Genomic DNA, 16,552 nt, shown 5'->3' with positions numbered 1-16,552 from the left:
AGTGAAAATACGCAATAAACATAATTACAGTACCATGTATACTGTCTTTAATAAACACAATAAATTCCCTGAACCAGCAGTGGATTAGTTAACACATACATAATGAAAGACCGCCTTTTCCGTGACACAAATTACATACAAACAAAACGATTACACTGTTTCTTTAAGTTACCAATGTAATGGAATTAAATTAAACCATATTTAAAATATGTCAAATCATCGCAGTTTTCATATTGTCTCGTACTTTATGGAATGGCATATAATACTGCGTAGTAATAAGGTATATTGGTCCCATATCAAAACAAGCCTAGTATTGCACTAAAGTGAATGATACAGTGTGTCAACATGCATATTTAGGGACACAAAGGAAATCATGTACATTATAAATATGTCTAAAGGGTCGATGAATTTACATACACATTTCACACTGTATACTTATTAGTAATGATTCCGATTAATGACTAGTCCCATCACAACTAGTGCAGTTCAACATGGAAGTGACAGAACAAATTTACAAAGAGTCCATTATCAATTAAATTATGTCACGATATTTCAGTTAAAAGTCCAGTATTGTGCATATCAAGTGAACGCACAGTGAACTGCCATGTATAAACCATTGCACAACTTTATGACATAATAGATTCCTGGCAAGTTATAAATGGCGGTAGTCCACATATTGGCTGTAACCATGGTTTCGGTATAATGTTTGTCCATATTAATTGGTCTTGTACTGGAATAATCGTGGATTTGTGTTCCGCCACTGCGTCCTTTATCCTATTCACGATATCAGAGTACTTAACATCTGAAACGTTGAGGGCGTTGTCTTCACGAGGGTCAAGCGACAGATTGTATAACAGTGGCGGATCGTGGTGGATTGATTTATGACAGGCGCAGTTTAACGTCTCAAAACACCCATACGTCCCGGGCGTCCAATTCGGTGTTGCGAAGTATGCTTTATATGTTGCATTACCTTAAGATAAAGAACAATCTATATTGTGTTTGATATAAAGACACACGCATTACACTTTTCTCATATATGCATGAACAGTTTATGGAAATTATAAAACATTTACCCCGGGAATTGTCGGGCTCCGTGGAAGTTCAAGGATATTTTTAAACATTATAAATAAGTACGATTGGTGCATTTTTATAACAATAGACGTGTATCATTTGTAGTAAATAACAGAGTAGCTATGTATGGTACTCACCAAAACGTGGTCTGTACCTGGCAGCGTGGATTTTTTTACCACAGTAGTGAAACAGGAATTTATGTGGCGAGACTTTCTCTCTCGCCGTCAACAATGGCATTATATTCTGCCCATCTATGACTCGATCAGAAGGAAGTGATTCACCAGACAATGTGGCAAGTGTGGGCAGTATATCCATTAAACTCGTCGGTTCATTGATGACGGTTCCTTTCGGGATCATACGAGGATATCGTATTGCTCCAGGTACCCGAATACCCCCTTCAGTTGTCTGGCCTTTACCTCCTGCGAAAGTAAAGGTTCGATCTTATAAGGACTCAGCATACATGTTGAACTCCCATGTGTATAACGCACATACATGTACATGCCAACGTACTAGTGAAATGAACATTGTTTTGCCAACATCTTCCATGTAACAAATGTTTACAGTTATTAATAACGCCCGAGTAATCCTACTTATAAAGTACAGGCAAATAAAAAGACGAGGTTTCAGTCAAATCAATATCGCATGAAGACGTTGGTAAGAAAACAGTGTTCGATAGGTAGGTAATAGACAGTGGGTTTGTCTCCTGTAAAATTCAAAACAACAGTTTTAATTTGTGTTTATGTGAATTGAGTGGTATTGGTATGAACGTATTATAGTGACCATTTATGAACAATACTGTATCAATTGCATCTTTTTAGTCCCGGTTCGGACGCACTGGTGACCATTTTGTTTCAATTTATGCTGTTCCAGGGCGATATTTTTCAATATGGAGACGATCAGATACAAGATGTCAATCATTTTAATGTTAAAAAATCATCAAAATCAAGCATCGTCTTCTGGATCCATACTTCTGACATGTTTCAACTATATTACTATAAACAAAACTATATATTTTAAATTTGATAACCAACGGGGACTGTGCCATGCATGTCTTGTTCTATTTGGCATGCTTTGAATGATAAAGTTATCCGTTACCTTTATAAATTCCATTCCACCCCCCTTGATCGTTGAGTTCTACTTGTCCGCCATGGTCTGATGAAAAATACACAACTGTATCGTTATAGAGATCAAGTCTACTAAGGGTATCTAAAACCGACCCTATACTCCAATCCATTTCTTCAACACAGTCACCATAGTGACCATGTTTGCTAGTTCCTTTAAACTTATCGGATGGAACCAAAGCAGTATGTGGTTGAGGATATGCGAGAAATAGTAAGAAAGGGCGTTCCTTATTCTGCTCGATGAAATTGACTGCTTCTCTGGTCATACGTGACGTCAGCGTGCGAAGCTGCACAGGCAACTCAATGACGTCATGATTCCTCATTAAAACGCAATTAAACATTCCACTGTTACGCACAATGCCAATAAGCAGAGTAGTTAATATTACTATGGTAACAGTCCAGCCAATCACGGCATTCCATGTTATTAGTGTCATTTCTTTCAACAACAACAGCGTTGTAACGGTAAGCAAACCAATCAACACAATATGGCGGTAAATGTTTGGGTAACGATTTTGAATAACTTGACTTTCTGAAACCAGATCACACTCTTGCATGTTTGAATGTGGTAGTCCGTAGAAATACTCAAAACCTTGGTTTAATGGATGATGATAATGATCACTGGAACTTTCTAAATTGAGACCTTGGTGCCATTTACCTGTAAAATATTAAATATATAATAATGGTAAATAATCAACGTGCACACCATTTCAATGCGTCGTATTATTTAATTCTTAAAGTCACGTAGCGAATTGCTGTTTGTGTTTGGTGTACCGACCTATCAGTCCAGTGGCATAGCCCGCTTTGCTGACGATTTCTGCAAACGTTGTTTCATTTCTTGGTAAACCACCACTATTAGATAAATATAACAGCACTCGTACTCTGTCCGATGCCATTCCTGTGAAACGTCAAAGTAATGAGTATACTGATTATATGCATTATATTATTTAAAAACAGTATGTTGGTTGTGAGTTTATGGCAAAGATGTCCCACGTCTAAGTCACTTTATTTGTCACATACGTTCTGCTCATTGACAAGGCCACGAAACACGTGTGCATTTGTCGTTGTCAGAACAACCGTCGTATACATTTTAAAAGAAAGCCCATTGTGCACACAGTAACATCGTAGATTTGTAGTACATCATTTGGTTGTCATAACAACGCCGTCATGTTGTAAATGAAATGATAAAATGCATTGCTTCGTTAGCTCGATTCAAAAAGTTGACTCGTGCCAATTTGAAGTACTCTTTAAGTGTTATACTGTTAGGTAGTAATTTAAATTGATAGTCCATGTAGCAGATTACTTGGTAACACTGTTTTCATGTCATGTCATGGCTACACCACATACGGATTGACAGATTACGACATTTATAACACCGATTTACAATTCGTTTTTGTCTTAAACGTCAATGTCGATTTACGGCAAGTAGAAATTCACATTTTGAAAAGCGCTTCAACACTGTGACGTTGACAGGAAGCAGTGGAGTGAGCTCCTTGACCTGTGAAAACGACATATTTTGTGATTGGTTGATCTTGTAACTTCGCCACCATTGAGAATCTGTCTCATCTATCACCTGAACACCTTTACATGCCTTGACTTAAATATCCCCATGGAATATATATAATCAAAACATGGTTTATAAAATTAAGGTAATCGTAATTTTACTAGAACATCATGATTCAATTTCCATGTCTTGATGTTATTTGTACGATGTGTGTGGATCTGTACATCATACTTCGTGTGAAAACACAAAGGTTCGATGATAGGGAATGAATAAGAATGAAAATAGATCCACACTATGAGAGCTGCGAGTAATCATCTTAAATGCTTCAGATGTCTTGTGTTCAACTCTTTGTATTTCAATAGTCGCCATTATTTTATTATTTCCCAAAGACACACAATAAAGACACCACAACTTCGAAAATGATCTCATATATTCATCGAAATGGCTACAGTAATGAATTATGCATACCTTGTTTTATGGATTTATATAGGCATATTATGAACATTTCACGTATTTGCCAAATTGTAATTTTTGTGTCCATAATACTACAAATCTGTTATTTCCAATGTTCAATATTTTCATTTTACGAGCGCCGTGACGTTATTTATCTTTCGCACAATGCTCCGATGACATCATGCACTCCTGAATTATTAAATAGAATATAAATTTTAATTATATTTTCTGTTGATGACGGTTAAAATAAATGGTAGCATAATATAACCGTAATGTGGAACTATAGTTTAAGCAATTCAACCATTCACTGCTATGTATTCATATTAACAATGACCGGTACGTACGTAGTACAATAGAAGGCGCGAGTACACACCGAGTACAGCTGACAACCTCGCCATTGAAAATTGTGGCAGAAAACCGCAGTATTTAATAGTGAAGAGAAATCACCGCGGTTCATTCGGTGTCACACAAAAATATAGGGACAACATATCGGTATGAGATAACACTCTAGTTATGTGATTATTTATCTTATTTAAAATATTAACATTCTAACGTTTAATGTTCTCGTCGTGCATGAAAACTTAACAGAAAGGGTGCTCTTCGAAAGCAGCGTTCACCTGCGAATTAGCTTTATACCACAGACCACTATGAGTTTATACTCATGGCCACATGCTTACCTGATCGTATGGGGTAGCGCCCAGTTAGAAAGGCCGCACGACTAGGTGTACACAGAGATTCCGCTGATATGTGATGTGTCAATTTGGCTCCTCCAGCCGCGATCTTATCGACGTTAGGAGTCCGCATCGTACCGTTACCAAAGCAACCGATATCGCCGATTCCCAAGTCGTCCGCCATCATCAGGACGAAGTTCGGAGGACGTGTTCGCGTTGACCGTGCATTGACCACACTCGCTGACACACTGATCACACTACATGGTAAGCAATACAACAGCTGGAAAGCTAACCAGAAATAGATACGGAATTCGATGTACATGACAACCTCACAATATTGCCGACCACGTGACACGAACGCTGTTCTCCCTGGCTATATACAATGTCACTGACCAAACACGATCTATTCATGCTCTATTCATTCATTATGCCGGTATTGCTTGCTGTGATGAGGGGAGGTTAAAATACATTTGAAGGTAGGCCTGGCGTGGTTCAGCGAGCTCTTAGACATGCGCACTAGCTATAGTATTTTTCATTCACGTGCTATATTCATCTCTTTCTCTAATATATGCGTTTACGGATATTTCGACAATGGTCGTTTCGTCAACTTGACGTAATGTACATTTATGCAAAGATAGAAATACAGCACAATGACATTGTGCTGTCTATGTGACGTAACGCATGATGCCATTGCATTCCAAGATTACAATCACGAGCCCTTTCATCTTTAATTGTTTATGCTAATTAGATACCCGCTGCCGGCGACCCAGTCCCGTGACGTCATGATGGTGTCAATACTAGTAGGTCAGGTAGCGACGAGTGAATGAGGACGTATCACGTGACAATTCGATCATTTTCACCTTCTAATCGATTGAAGCTAATGGCATCAGCGTTAAATCGTTAATTAATGAGGACTGTGGCGACTGAATGGAAACACAATATTCTTTTTAACGACACGCATCTCAGATGAAGATATCAATGAATTGCAGTACCTTACAAACGAGATATATTACAGCATGGACATACTACCATGATTACATCTCAACAAATGCGGAGAAGAAACTGCCAAACACATTCATGTTCAATAATATAAAAATTTAGAAATGAGTGGTTACAAGCAGTTGAATATATTTATATAAGGTAAAGCCTAGAACAAGGCAAAACAGAGTCAATTATGGCACGCCAAATAAAAGTACGAGTATTTAAACGAAGAACTATCTTTTATCGCGAGAGTTCATTTGATTCCCAACAAAAAATGTAAGTTATACGAGCAGCTAATAAATAATATAGTAACGAATTATATACGTATATAAATTACAACTATAGCACTTGTTCACATTGCCGAATATTTAAAACAAACCAATACATTAATGCAAACACCATAAGGATGTTTAGATAATTAATATAATAAATAATATGTAATCTGCACTGTGTAATAGATACTAGAATGTTTTGAAATCTTCAATACATCTGTGCGTTTAGGGTAAGACCCAATAGGTATTACGAAACAAATGTTTTGCACCGTCCTGGAAAGCACAATTAACTTACGTTATGATGTTTGGCACTGATCTGGAGAGTGTGGCACAGCCAGAAGAGGAATTTACCTCGTTTTGACTATGAACATTAAAAGATAATTCGTTGCAACTCCCCGGAGGACAAGACAAGTAAGAACATTGTCTACCTTTGCGTGATTCGAATGACTTAAGAACTAATAACATAGATAAAAGTCTAGGTCGTGAAATTGAACTAGCTCATTTCAAACCTTTCATAGAAGCCTAACCTCAGGGGCGGATCTAGGATTCTGGAATGGGGGGGGGGGGGGCGATCATAAGTTGGCCGAAGGCGCGAAGCCCTGTTGGTTGTTAGACATAGGGGGAGGCCCCCTCGCCCCCCTCTAAATCCGCTCATGAACCTCACCATCCTTGTATATGCTTGTATATGCTTTTAACTACTAGTAGGCTGATTTAATAATCGTATACTAGTATAATCTGTGGCATAGAGGAGTAGAAATGGTAGACTTGGTATCTCGGTTAGCTTTGGGGTTTGGGTTGACTCGTGATGCGACTTCCACACATTGACCAGAAACTTCCCTGACTGAAGAAATGTCAGCGAATAATCCATACCATGTCTCAGCTTTTTCTATTCAGTGTTGATGGGAAAGCCAGTAATCAATATGTCATAATATTGTATCATTATGCCCTGTGCACTGGCAAGTAGTTGCAAAAGCCTGACTTTGAATTAGTTTCTTTGATCACAAACTGAGGTAGCATCGGTAATGATTGTCTGGATGCATTTGGGTGTAAAGGTAGGTATCCGATAAATCTAGTGCAGCCATCATATTGTTACACTTTTCTCCAGAAAAGTGCTGATAATTTATGCATTCCGTTTATTTTTTAATTATGCTATCAATACGTGTACGTTTCCTTAATTTTTAAACGGGCTAATGTCGTCCCTGTTTTAGGTCTCGTTCTGATGCCTGCAAATATCGCACAGTATCCTTACTAACTTTGCTCTTTCAGACACCACGTCATTTTGGACGAATGTCCGGTATACCACATGGCTTTATTCTCAGCTGGGGCTCCTACTTTTTATTATGTTCATACGCGTGATAACGTAAGCTCGTCGCAGTGTTCTATATATGCTGACGATGCAAAACTAATCAGAAATATGATCAACAATTGTCACCGTTTCACTCTCCATAGTGCATGAGTGGTGTAAAACGTGTCTTTCAGAGTTATATCAAAAGAAATTTAATATTATAAACTTCACTAATATTGATGGCGTTATAACTAAACGCCGCGGCGTTTCCCAATTAAGAATTCCGGGTCATTCTCACAACCTATAATAACCCATATTATTATTGCATCAAAAGCGTTTGGAATGCTTGGCTCGATCAAACGGGACATACAGACAATTCAAAAGTTCCGCCTGTCTAATTAGTTTGTTTCAGTCGCACGACAGAAGCCAACTGGATTATTGTTCCCAAATTTGGTCGCCGCATCAGATCATTATGATCACGAAGATCGAACGGGTCCAAAAGAAATTTATATGCAGTCATTTTAATCTTACAACACTAGTCTCGGAGAAAACTTCTTGACGCCGTTTTTATCTGTAAATTTCTTAATAACAATTTTTATTCTTCTTACATTATTTCCAAAATTAATTTTCATGCGCCATCACGTCATCTTTTAAAACCACCTCGCTATTGTACAAATTTACGGAAATATTTTTTTATCCCTCTGTACCACGACTATTTAACAACATTTACAACTCTGATAATGTAGATATTTTTAGTAGTTTACCATTTTATAGGAGGTGTGCTTTATTTATTTCATATATTATTGTTGTTTTTGTTGTTTATACATTGTATTTTTTCGAGTGCCGTATTTAAGAAAACTTGAATAAATCAATAAAGTTCAATTTGACGTGTTAGAAGGGTCATGGTAATTTCAGGCCACAATTTCATCATCCGATTGTATTAGATTCCATAATTTTTCAGTAAGACTGCAACCCCATCAATATTACACATGGATTCCTTGGAACCAGCCCAAGCTGAAGGGTTGCTTGCAAAGAAGACTGAAATGGGAATTATAGGAACAAACGTATAAACATGAAACACGAGATTCGAACTCGCCACACAACTGCATGAAGACACGCTCCATTACACTGAAAAAATACCCTCCCTCTATCCACTGATTTCCAACATTTACATTCTTCGCTAGAATTTCTAGATGTATAGTTTTTGGTAGGTTAATTGAGACTTGGATATTTCAGTGAATGCAGATAAGCAGAGTGCATATTCGGTCAACTTGCCCACCACGGCTTTCATTTTGCCATCAAACAATAAATAAGGATGCTCAGACCAATTGACATGCATGATGTGATCTGTCCTTAATTATTCTCTCAGTTCAAACAAAACACAACAACAGTTTTGGCGGATAATTAATTTCGTTTTATTCACTAACGAAACAATGAGTTTTGCTGATCATGTTCGCCAGCCAACAAGACAAAAAGGCAGAATCACAAAACTGAAAATAACATCAAGATGCAATAAAAACTAACAAAACTAGCAAGAAAATCACGAAACCGAAAGAATCATTCGATGCACGCGAAAAAAAGGCTAATAAAGAAAAATAACGATTCGAGAAAAAGCAAATAAAATTTAAAAAAAATAAAATAAAATAAAACATTCACTTGCGAAAAAGCCCACCTCGGACAACAAGCAATGAAAAGGGTGGGTGGGTGGGGAAATCGAAAAGTTCACGGTTGACTTGAAAGCAACAAAGGACGCTACTAACTAACAATACAAAATTGCGCATGCGTGAAACAATCAATTTGCATAAATACAACAAGACAATTGCGCATGCGCGCAGTGCAAATAATAAAATTCACGGGAATAATTAACCATTTTGAAATACAAAATTACACAATTATTCTCTCAGTTCAAACAAAACACAACAAGAGTTTTGGCGGATAATTAATTTCGTTTTATTCACTAACGAAACAATGAGTTTTGCTGATCATGTTCGCCAGCCAACAAGACAAAAAGGCCAAAATAATAAAAACCGCCAAAACTGAAATCAAAGAGTCAGTGAGAGATTCCCTTCCTCAATTGCAGTGCGTATGCAGGCAGCAGTACGGAGACGATGGCCGAACGACGATTCCATATACAATAAGTACGCTTGAGAAGACCAATCTCCTTGAGCTTTGACTGCATCCGGCTCAGCCCCTGATTGGAAGGCAAATGACGCACCGCCACGGCGAAAACTGTGTCCGGAATATGAGGCTGGATCAAGGCCAATCGCCTTCAGTAACAAAGACAGATGATTAGCGAAAGCTTGATGCGTTAGTGGATGAAGAGTGCCAGTCATAGTCGGAATGAGGAAGGCAGGTGCATCGCGTGGAGCAGGCATCATCAAGACCATGCATTTATATGCTGCCACTGGGCACAGCGGAGAGCCAGATATTGCCAGCACAGGCACGTGCAACACCTTATCGCCAAACTGGATAGTTTTGGACCAGGTAACCCTGACCACAAGACCAATGCCATTGAGACGAATTTCCCACGAGTGAGATACATGCTGGCATTAAAGTCTGATGCAGAGCGTGGAACCACATTAGACTTCCTAAAGAAAGTGAAAAAGCACAGCAGGAATGCTGCCCAAAGCGTAACGTGAAGCGGGCGACGAAGATCAAGCAGACTGTGAATACGTAGTAAGATTTCTGGGGTGATTGGCAGCTTCCGCCGAACCAGATGTGGGGACAAACGTTGAATCCCGCGCAGCACTAGCTTCAATTCAAAGTTGCTGAGTGATGGGGGTTCCAAGCCCATAAACAGATGCAATAGACGAACACCGTTGAGATAATTGCCAATAGAAGCGGTCGATGCGAATGAGCGAGAGAGAAACTGCGTATACCGAATAAGTGTCTGAGGAGCTGCTGGGAGAGGTATCACCACGAAGAATCGACAAAACAGGAGAAATGCTCGCCACTGTGACATAATGTTACGAAGATAACCAGTTGGAAACGCAGACTGCAAGGATCGCTTGGCTTGAACGTCCAAAGACACAAGAGAATCAACTGGACCTGCACAGGAATAGAAAACAAATAGTTATGGTGCGGTGAAGTCATCAATTGACACTGCCGCCTCAGACAACCCAAATGTGGACTGCAACATCGCAACCCGTGCCTGGAATTCCGGCGAGAGGTGTGACCGACTTGGAGCATCAGCCAGATTCGTGGCACCAGCAACATGGATTGCTCGGAGGTCAAATTCATAACGTGCTTGGATGAATGCGATTTCCCGAAGACAGCTCAAGGCAAAGGAAGAATGGCAGCGGTGATTGTTGATAAGCGCGACTGTAGTTGTATTGTCTGAGGCAATCTGGATGCGGAGTCCAGTCCAGCGTGTAGCCCAGAGCTTCAGAGCGATGACCACTGCAAGAAGTTCCAGACAGTTGATGGATAGATCCATATCGATGATATGCATGGGAAATGGTGTGCGATAAAACTGGTTAACTGTAATGCCGCCGCAGCCTGTGAGACAAGCATCTGTGCATAAAACAGTATCTGGTGCAGACCAGGGTTGGTTGAGGATCATCGATATGCCATTATACTTGGACAGAAATGTCTGCCACCAAAGCAAATCACGGCGAAATTCATCATTGACAGCAATTCGCGAATGTTTGTCCGGAATAGAACGTAAAGTCTCTAACATCTGCGAGATGAAAAATCTGCCTGGACGAACGCAATTTGAAACATACGAAAGCAAACCAATCAGGCTCTGAAGGTCGGAACGTGAGCAAGTTGTGCGATTATTCCATAGAGATAACTCCTGATCGACCTTCACCAGCTTATCCTCTGGCACAGAAATGGTCATATCAACTGTGTCAAAACAAGAACCTAGGAACACCATACGAGTAGATGGGGAAACTGCCTTGGCAACTGACTCGTTCAGACCTAGCTCCTGCAAAACTGCGCCAAGTGTCTCAAATGCAGGGCGAGCATTGCAAGGGTGTGCAGCCCCCCCCAAAATCATCAATGTAATTAATAATGTCAAACCCGCGAGACTGGACAATATGGCGGACTGCATTAGTATCACGCTGACACATCAGAGCAGCTGTGCGAAGTCCGAATGGTGGGGCAATATCGAAGTAATATTTGCTGTCCCAGGTGTAGCCAAGTAAACTGTAATCAGATGGGTCCACGCGGAGTTGACGGTAGGCCCGACTAAGATCTCGCTTGAAGAGCAAGCAACCAGGACCCAGTAAACGGATTTGATCAGTCATTGAATCGACGGTGGGTTAATGCAACTTAAACTCCTGCCCCAAATACTCATGGCTGGGAATGCCGTCATTCACTGAGTAGCCCTCAGGAAAACTGAGATCCATAACAATGCGACGAGTGTTGGCATCCTTCTTGTCTACAGTCATTAAAGGTGATGTAGTGAGGGGTGTTGAGAATGGAGGTGCATCAAACGGACCAATTGCTGCACCGAAGGAGCGTTCTGTAGCCAAGTAGCGGTCCACATGGTCTGGGAAAGAAATAGCAGAGTTGTGGTTTGCCGCGTGTGATGTTGGTAAATAATCACGTGAATAACTGATCGGCCAGCCGAATTCAAGGAAATCACAAATATCATCAGTGTAATCTTGAAGCAAGATACGCCAGTTGTGCATGTTGAGAGACGAAAGGACAGAAATGCGAGCACCCAGATAATTGTATGTACCTGTTGCCTTGATGTGGTTATGTAAATCCACGAAGTAAGCAGGTGGATGGCAGTCAGCCATGGATGTGGTGCTGTTAATGCAAGTAATATCTGTGCCCTTGTAGTCATTAATGCTTGTACCTGTACTAAACTGATTGCTGCCTGTGACATGCGTGGTGTCACCATAAATGTTATTGTTGACCGTAACAGCATCGAAATGTGGCATAATATTGTCAGTAGAAATACCACCCATGTGACTGCCACCTGAGACATTAATGGTATCAATGCCTCTGTAATCGCTGACCGCAGTAGGTGCAGAATCAGGCTGAGAATTAATAATGTCCGTAGTATTTGCACCAATGTGAATGTTATCTGGCACATTACTGGTGTTGATGTATTCGTAATCGCTGACTGTAGTGGGCGAAGAATCAGTATGTGGAATAGAATAAATGTCAGTTGTATTTGCACCCATGTGACTGCTACCCGAGATATTTCCAGTGTCAATGCATTTGTAATTGCTGACCGTGGTGGGTGGAGAAGCAGAATGAGAATTAATAATGTTAGAGGTACCGCTGTGATTGCTACCCGAGAGATTAACGGTGTTGATGCATTTGTAATTGCTGACCGGTGTAGGTGGTGAATCATTATGTTGAATAAAAACGTCAGTAGTATTTGCACCCATGTGACTGCTACTTGAGACATTTCCAGTATTGATGCATTTGTAATTGCTGACTGCAGTGGGTGGAGAAACCAAATGTGACTTAACGGTATTGATGCATTTGTAATTGCTGACCGCAGTAGGTGATGAGGAGCAGGCATCACTAATGTCAATTTTACCAGTGGCAGCAGACTTGAATGTTGTTTTATCCAGTCACGCCGAAGTTGATATGTCCTTTCCTTTTTTAATTTTTGAATCTGTCCCAGGCTTCTGTTTGCAATGTAACTCGCTGTGTGCATTAAAGCGATTCCTGTATGTGAAGCAGTAGTTACAGATGTGACGATATTTGCAGGGGTCAAACGAGCATGACCCAGTTTCATTGAATGCAGTGCAAACGGAAATGTTATTGTTACTCGAACTTGTAGCAGCAGATCCTTTGTTCCTAGCAACAGGCTGTGACTTCAACTTATCTGGTGAAAAATCAAAGAAAACCTCTTTGACATCGGCGAAAGAATCTAACCACGAACGCCTGTGTGACTCAACCAAGCGTATCACAGTTGCATGGTAGCTACGTACAACTTGCCATTTGTATTGCGGCAATTTAACGAAAATGTCATGCAAGAGCTGAAGTCTCCCATTGCGCTCTGTTACAGACAAACTCGGGTTCTGTAACAACAACGTGTATCCTTGCAAGAATTGTTCCAGTGTCAAGTCATCATATTTTAATTCGTTTGAAGTGTAGAAACTTGCAATGTAATGCTCCGGTGAATTAGTAAATTGGCGATCCTTTGTCTTCATGGCCGTGGCGTGGGGTATTGTTCTACCAAAATGATCAAAACGCCACTCACCAGCATTGTGTTGTTCATCACCAACTGTCCTGTCTACGCCGACCATCGATGCGAGAGGGGCGAGTTCCTCTTCGACTTCCTCCCTAAGGTGGGTCATTTTTCGCAAATCGCCGAGACTGAAATTACCGGACGCACTGTGACTGTGTTGCCGTGAGTGATGGTGTATACTGGTGGCAGTGGACTCAACAGACGCCGAGTGATCGAATTCGCGTTCGAGTTTCGCCACTTCAGCTTCTGGACGAGTTTTCTCTAGTCTGGCTTCGAGCAATTTCTTCTTTTGATGTAATGCCTGGAGATCTGATGTCAAGGAAACGAAATCGTCAGCGATGTGTGACTTTGAGTCCGAAGAAATATCGTTGTGTTGTCGTGGTGAAACAGACAAAGGAAACTGATCGGCGTCATCATCAGAAACTGGTCTACCATCGCAGTGTTTCCCTGGTTTACCCCAAAAGTGGTCTTTAACGGGTTGTCAGCATCCAGCGCATTTGTGTTTCCTTTTACCAGACGACATTGTGTAATTGCGAAGCGTAACAAAAGTTCGTAATTGAAAACGAAATCGAAAAGTTCACGGTTGACTTGAAAGCAACAAAGGACGCTACTAACTAACAATACAAAATTGCGCATGCGTGAAACAATCAATTTGCATAAATACAACAAGACAATTGCGCATGCGCGCAGTGCAAATAATAAAATTCACGGGAATAATTAACCATTTTGAAATACAAAATTAAACAATTAAACAATTGTGAAATGAGCCCAGAATGCATGATGTTGAAGGTGAGTGTTGTAGATGCACAGGTTAACATCTGATGCAAATCAGTCAAGGTTACATTGTGAGTCACTGTGTAGACATACTAACATTGCCATCCATTATGGGTATTCAAAGCTGAGGATAACATGACGAAAATGGTACGAGACAAGGCAAAATCTTTGAGTAGTTGAGAGAATTAAAGTCTCATGGCAATTTGGGTGCCAGTAAATGAGCATTTGAAGTTCTGCTAAGCAGAAACAGCTGAACATCATCAAAGTCTTGTATCAAGTTTGAGCGTTTGTAAGCTGTTATTTTATTTTGATGTTGTAGGTTCAGACTGCATGAGAGCAGCATCGGCTAGGGGAATTATTCTAATAATAAATATTGACATATCCCACTTCATGTACTGCATGGAAAAATCTGGCTGATCCATTTTGCTATCTTGTCCAGAAGAGGTTGATTACCACATACCTCATAGGATTGGCAGCAGGAGATGCACGGACCCAGATGATTTAGTGGAAGCAAGAAATTCATCTTGCTCAGATAACAGAGGATGTAACAATCAAAATGTGACCAGGCAGCATCAAGAAGTGGAATGAACCAAGACATGGTCAACAAAAGACATATGACTAACAGTAACTTTGGTATTTTTGCTAGGTGAAGAAGAGTCAAAATTTGTATAAAGATGACATGATTTTCACAATTTACATAAAATTAGCTAAAACAGGGCAGTATGAAAATGAGAGATAAAGCTGATGAGACAACCCCATCAAGGCCATACTGTACTCAAGTAATTGATACAATATGAAAATGAGAGATAAAGCTGAGAGACAACCCCATCAAGGCCATACTGTACTCAAGTAATTGATACAATATGAAAATGAGAGATAAAGCTGAGAGACAACCCCATCAAGGCCATACTGTACTCAAGTAATTGATACAATATGAAAATGAGAGATAAAGCTGAGAGACAACCCCATCAAGGCCATACTGTACTCAAGTAATTGATACAATATGAAAATGAGAGATAAAGCTGAGAGACAACCCCATCAAGGCCATACTGTACTCAAGTAATTGATACAATATGAAAATGAGAGATAAAGCTGAGAGACAACCCCATCAAGGCCATACTGTACTCAAGTAATTGATACACATAAAACTTGTACATGATTGAATATATTTATTTATTTGAAGTACAAGTGTATCTCGTTTATCTCACAGCTCATATCTTGGCTTTTCTAAATCAATCTCACCAGAGGTACATCACTTGGGGTTTGCAACGCGCATAGATAAGAAAAGATAAGATAATTCTTTATTACAACCTTATAGAATGAATTACATATCTATTTTGGTTTATGAAATGCAATAAAGGTGTTAAAATAAACATAGTATTATATGGTGACATCATGTCAAGATCCCATTCAAGTCTCATCTCATAGACAGCGAGACTGATGCTACGACCTTCTGACATGGCATGGTATGGCATAGGCGGTTTGTATTAAAACATGTATTACCACATTCATAGTGAAAAAATGTAATACATCGAAAATGTACAGAAAATATAGTTATCGTAATTCGTCATATCGTGAGCAGCTATTTTGATCCCTCTGGACATCCCAGTATCCTAGTTACCTCAGGCATGCGCATTCGCATTTTCCTGAGTTGGAACACTTATGCGAGAGCGAGATTGAAACGAGATCTTGGTATCATGTCACCATAGTTGCAAACCTCAAGTAATGTACCTCTGATCTCACAATTATCTCCAAACACCACATATCCAAGATTATAATGAGCCTCAATGAATTGTAATACAGTGGCCCCTCGCTAAGTCGCGATTCGGCTAAGTCGCGGGTACTTGGATGGCTCCCAAAATTTCTATTGTGTTTTGACAGCAATTTTGAAGTACAAAGACTAATGTTTCGTGGCATAGTGTTTTTAACTAACCGTTAAAGAGACAACTTAACACCCACTGTCCATCAATTGCTGAGACGCAATGAGCAACAGTGGCTTTACTCAAGGTGTCAACAGGGGTGTCGAGTAGTGACCGTACGTACTTCTTGGCCGGTCCCATTTTGGTATACCTCTACAAAAACTCGCTACAATGAGTTGAATTCATAGAATTCTGATCTCTATTTCTCAATTGAGCAGCATGTCAAAGCGAAAGCTATACAGCCTGTTCGTACGCCATAAACTCATGGCGATCGACCGTGTCAAACCAAGTTAAGGGTTGCACGTGGTTGAGCCCACTATTCGTGGGTGGGTAAAAAATGAAAT

General features: G+C 40.0%; 3 protein-coding genes across 3 annotated transcripts; all 3 read right to left on the bottom strand.

Moving 5' to 3' along the window:
• Positions 1-24: 24 nt before the first annotated feature.
• Positions 25-5,238, bottom strand: LOC102804521 (arylsulfatase L-like). The gene is made up of 5 exons (XM_006817743.3): positions 4,824-5,238; positions 2,968-3,087; positions 2,167-2,847; positions 1,209-1,490; positions 25-970 (listed from the first exon to the last, which is right to left on the bottom strand). Exons 1-5 carry the CDS (start codon positions 5,137-5,139, stop codon positions 627-629), a joined length of 1,743 nt encoding a protein of 580 aa, XP_006817806.1. The 5' UTR covers positions 5,140-5,238; the 3' UTR covers positions 25-626.
• Positions 5,239-10,428: 5,190 nt separating this feature from the next.
• LOC146748089 (uncharacterized) lies at positions 10,429-11,196 on the bottom strand. The gene has a single exon (XM_085504520.1). The coding sequence runs from the start codon at positions 11,194-11,196 to the stop codon at positions 10,429-10,431; it is 768 nt and encodes a 255-aa protein (XP_085360646.1).
• Positions 11,197-12,892: 1,696 nt separating this feature from the next.
• LOC146748088 (uncharacterized) lies at positions 12,893-16,349 on the bottom strand. The gene is made up of 3 exons (XM_085504514.1): positions 16,223-16,349; positions 13,528-13,962; positions 12,893-13,149 (listed from the first exon to the last, which is right to left on the bottom strand). Exons 1-3 carry the CDS (start codon positions 16,347-16,349, stop codon positions 12,893-12,895), a joined length of 819 nt encoding a protein of 272 aa, XP_085360640.1.
• Positions 16,350-16,552: the final 203 nt, after the last annotated feature.

This window comes from Saccoglossus kowalevskii, chromosome 2 (assembly GCF_978046115.1).
Source record: "Saccoglossus kowalevskii chromosome 2, keSacKowa6.1, whole genome shotgun sequence".
NCBI lineage: Eukaryota > Metazoa > Hemichordata > Enteropneusta > Harrimaniidae > Saccoglossus > Saccoglossus kowalevskii.
Note: the sequence above shows the minus strand (reverse complement) of the source record. Positions and strands in the feature narration are given on the sequence as shown.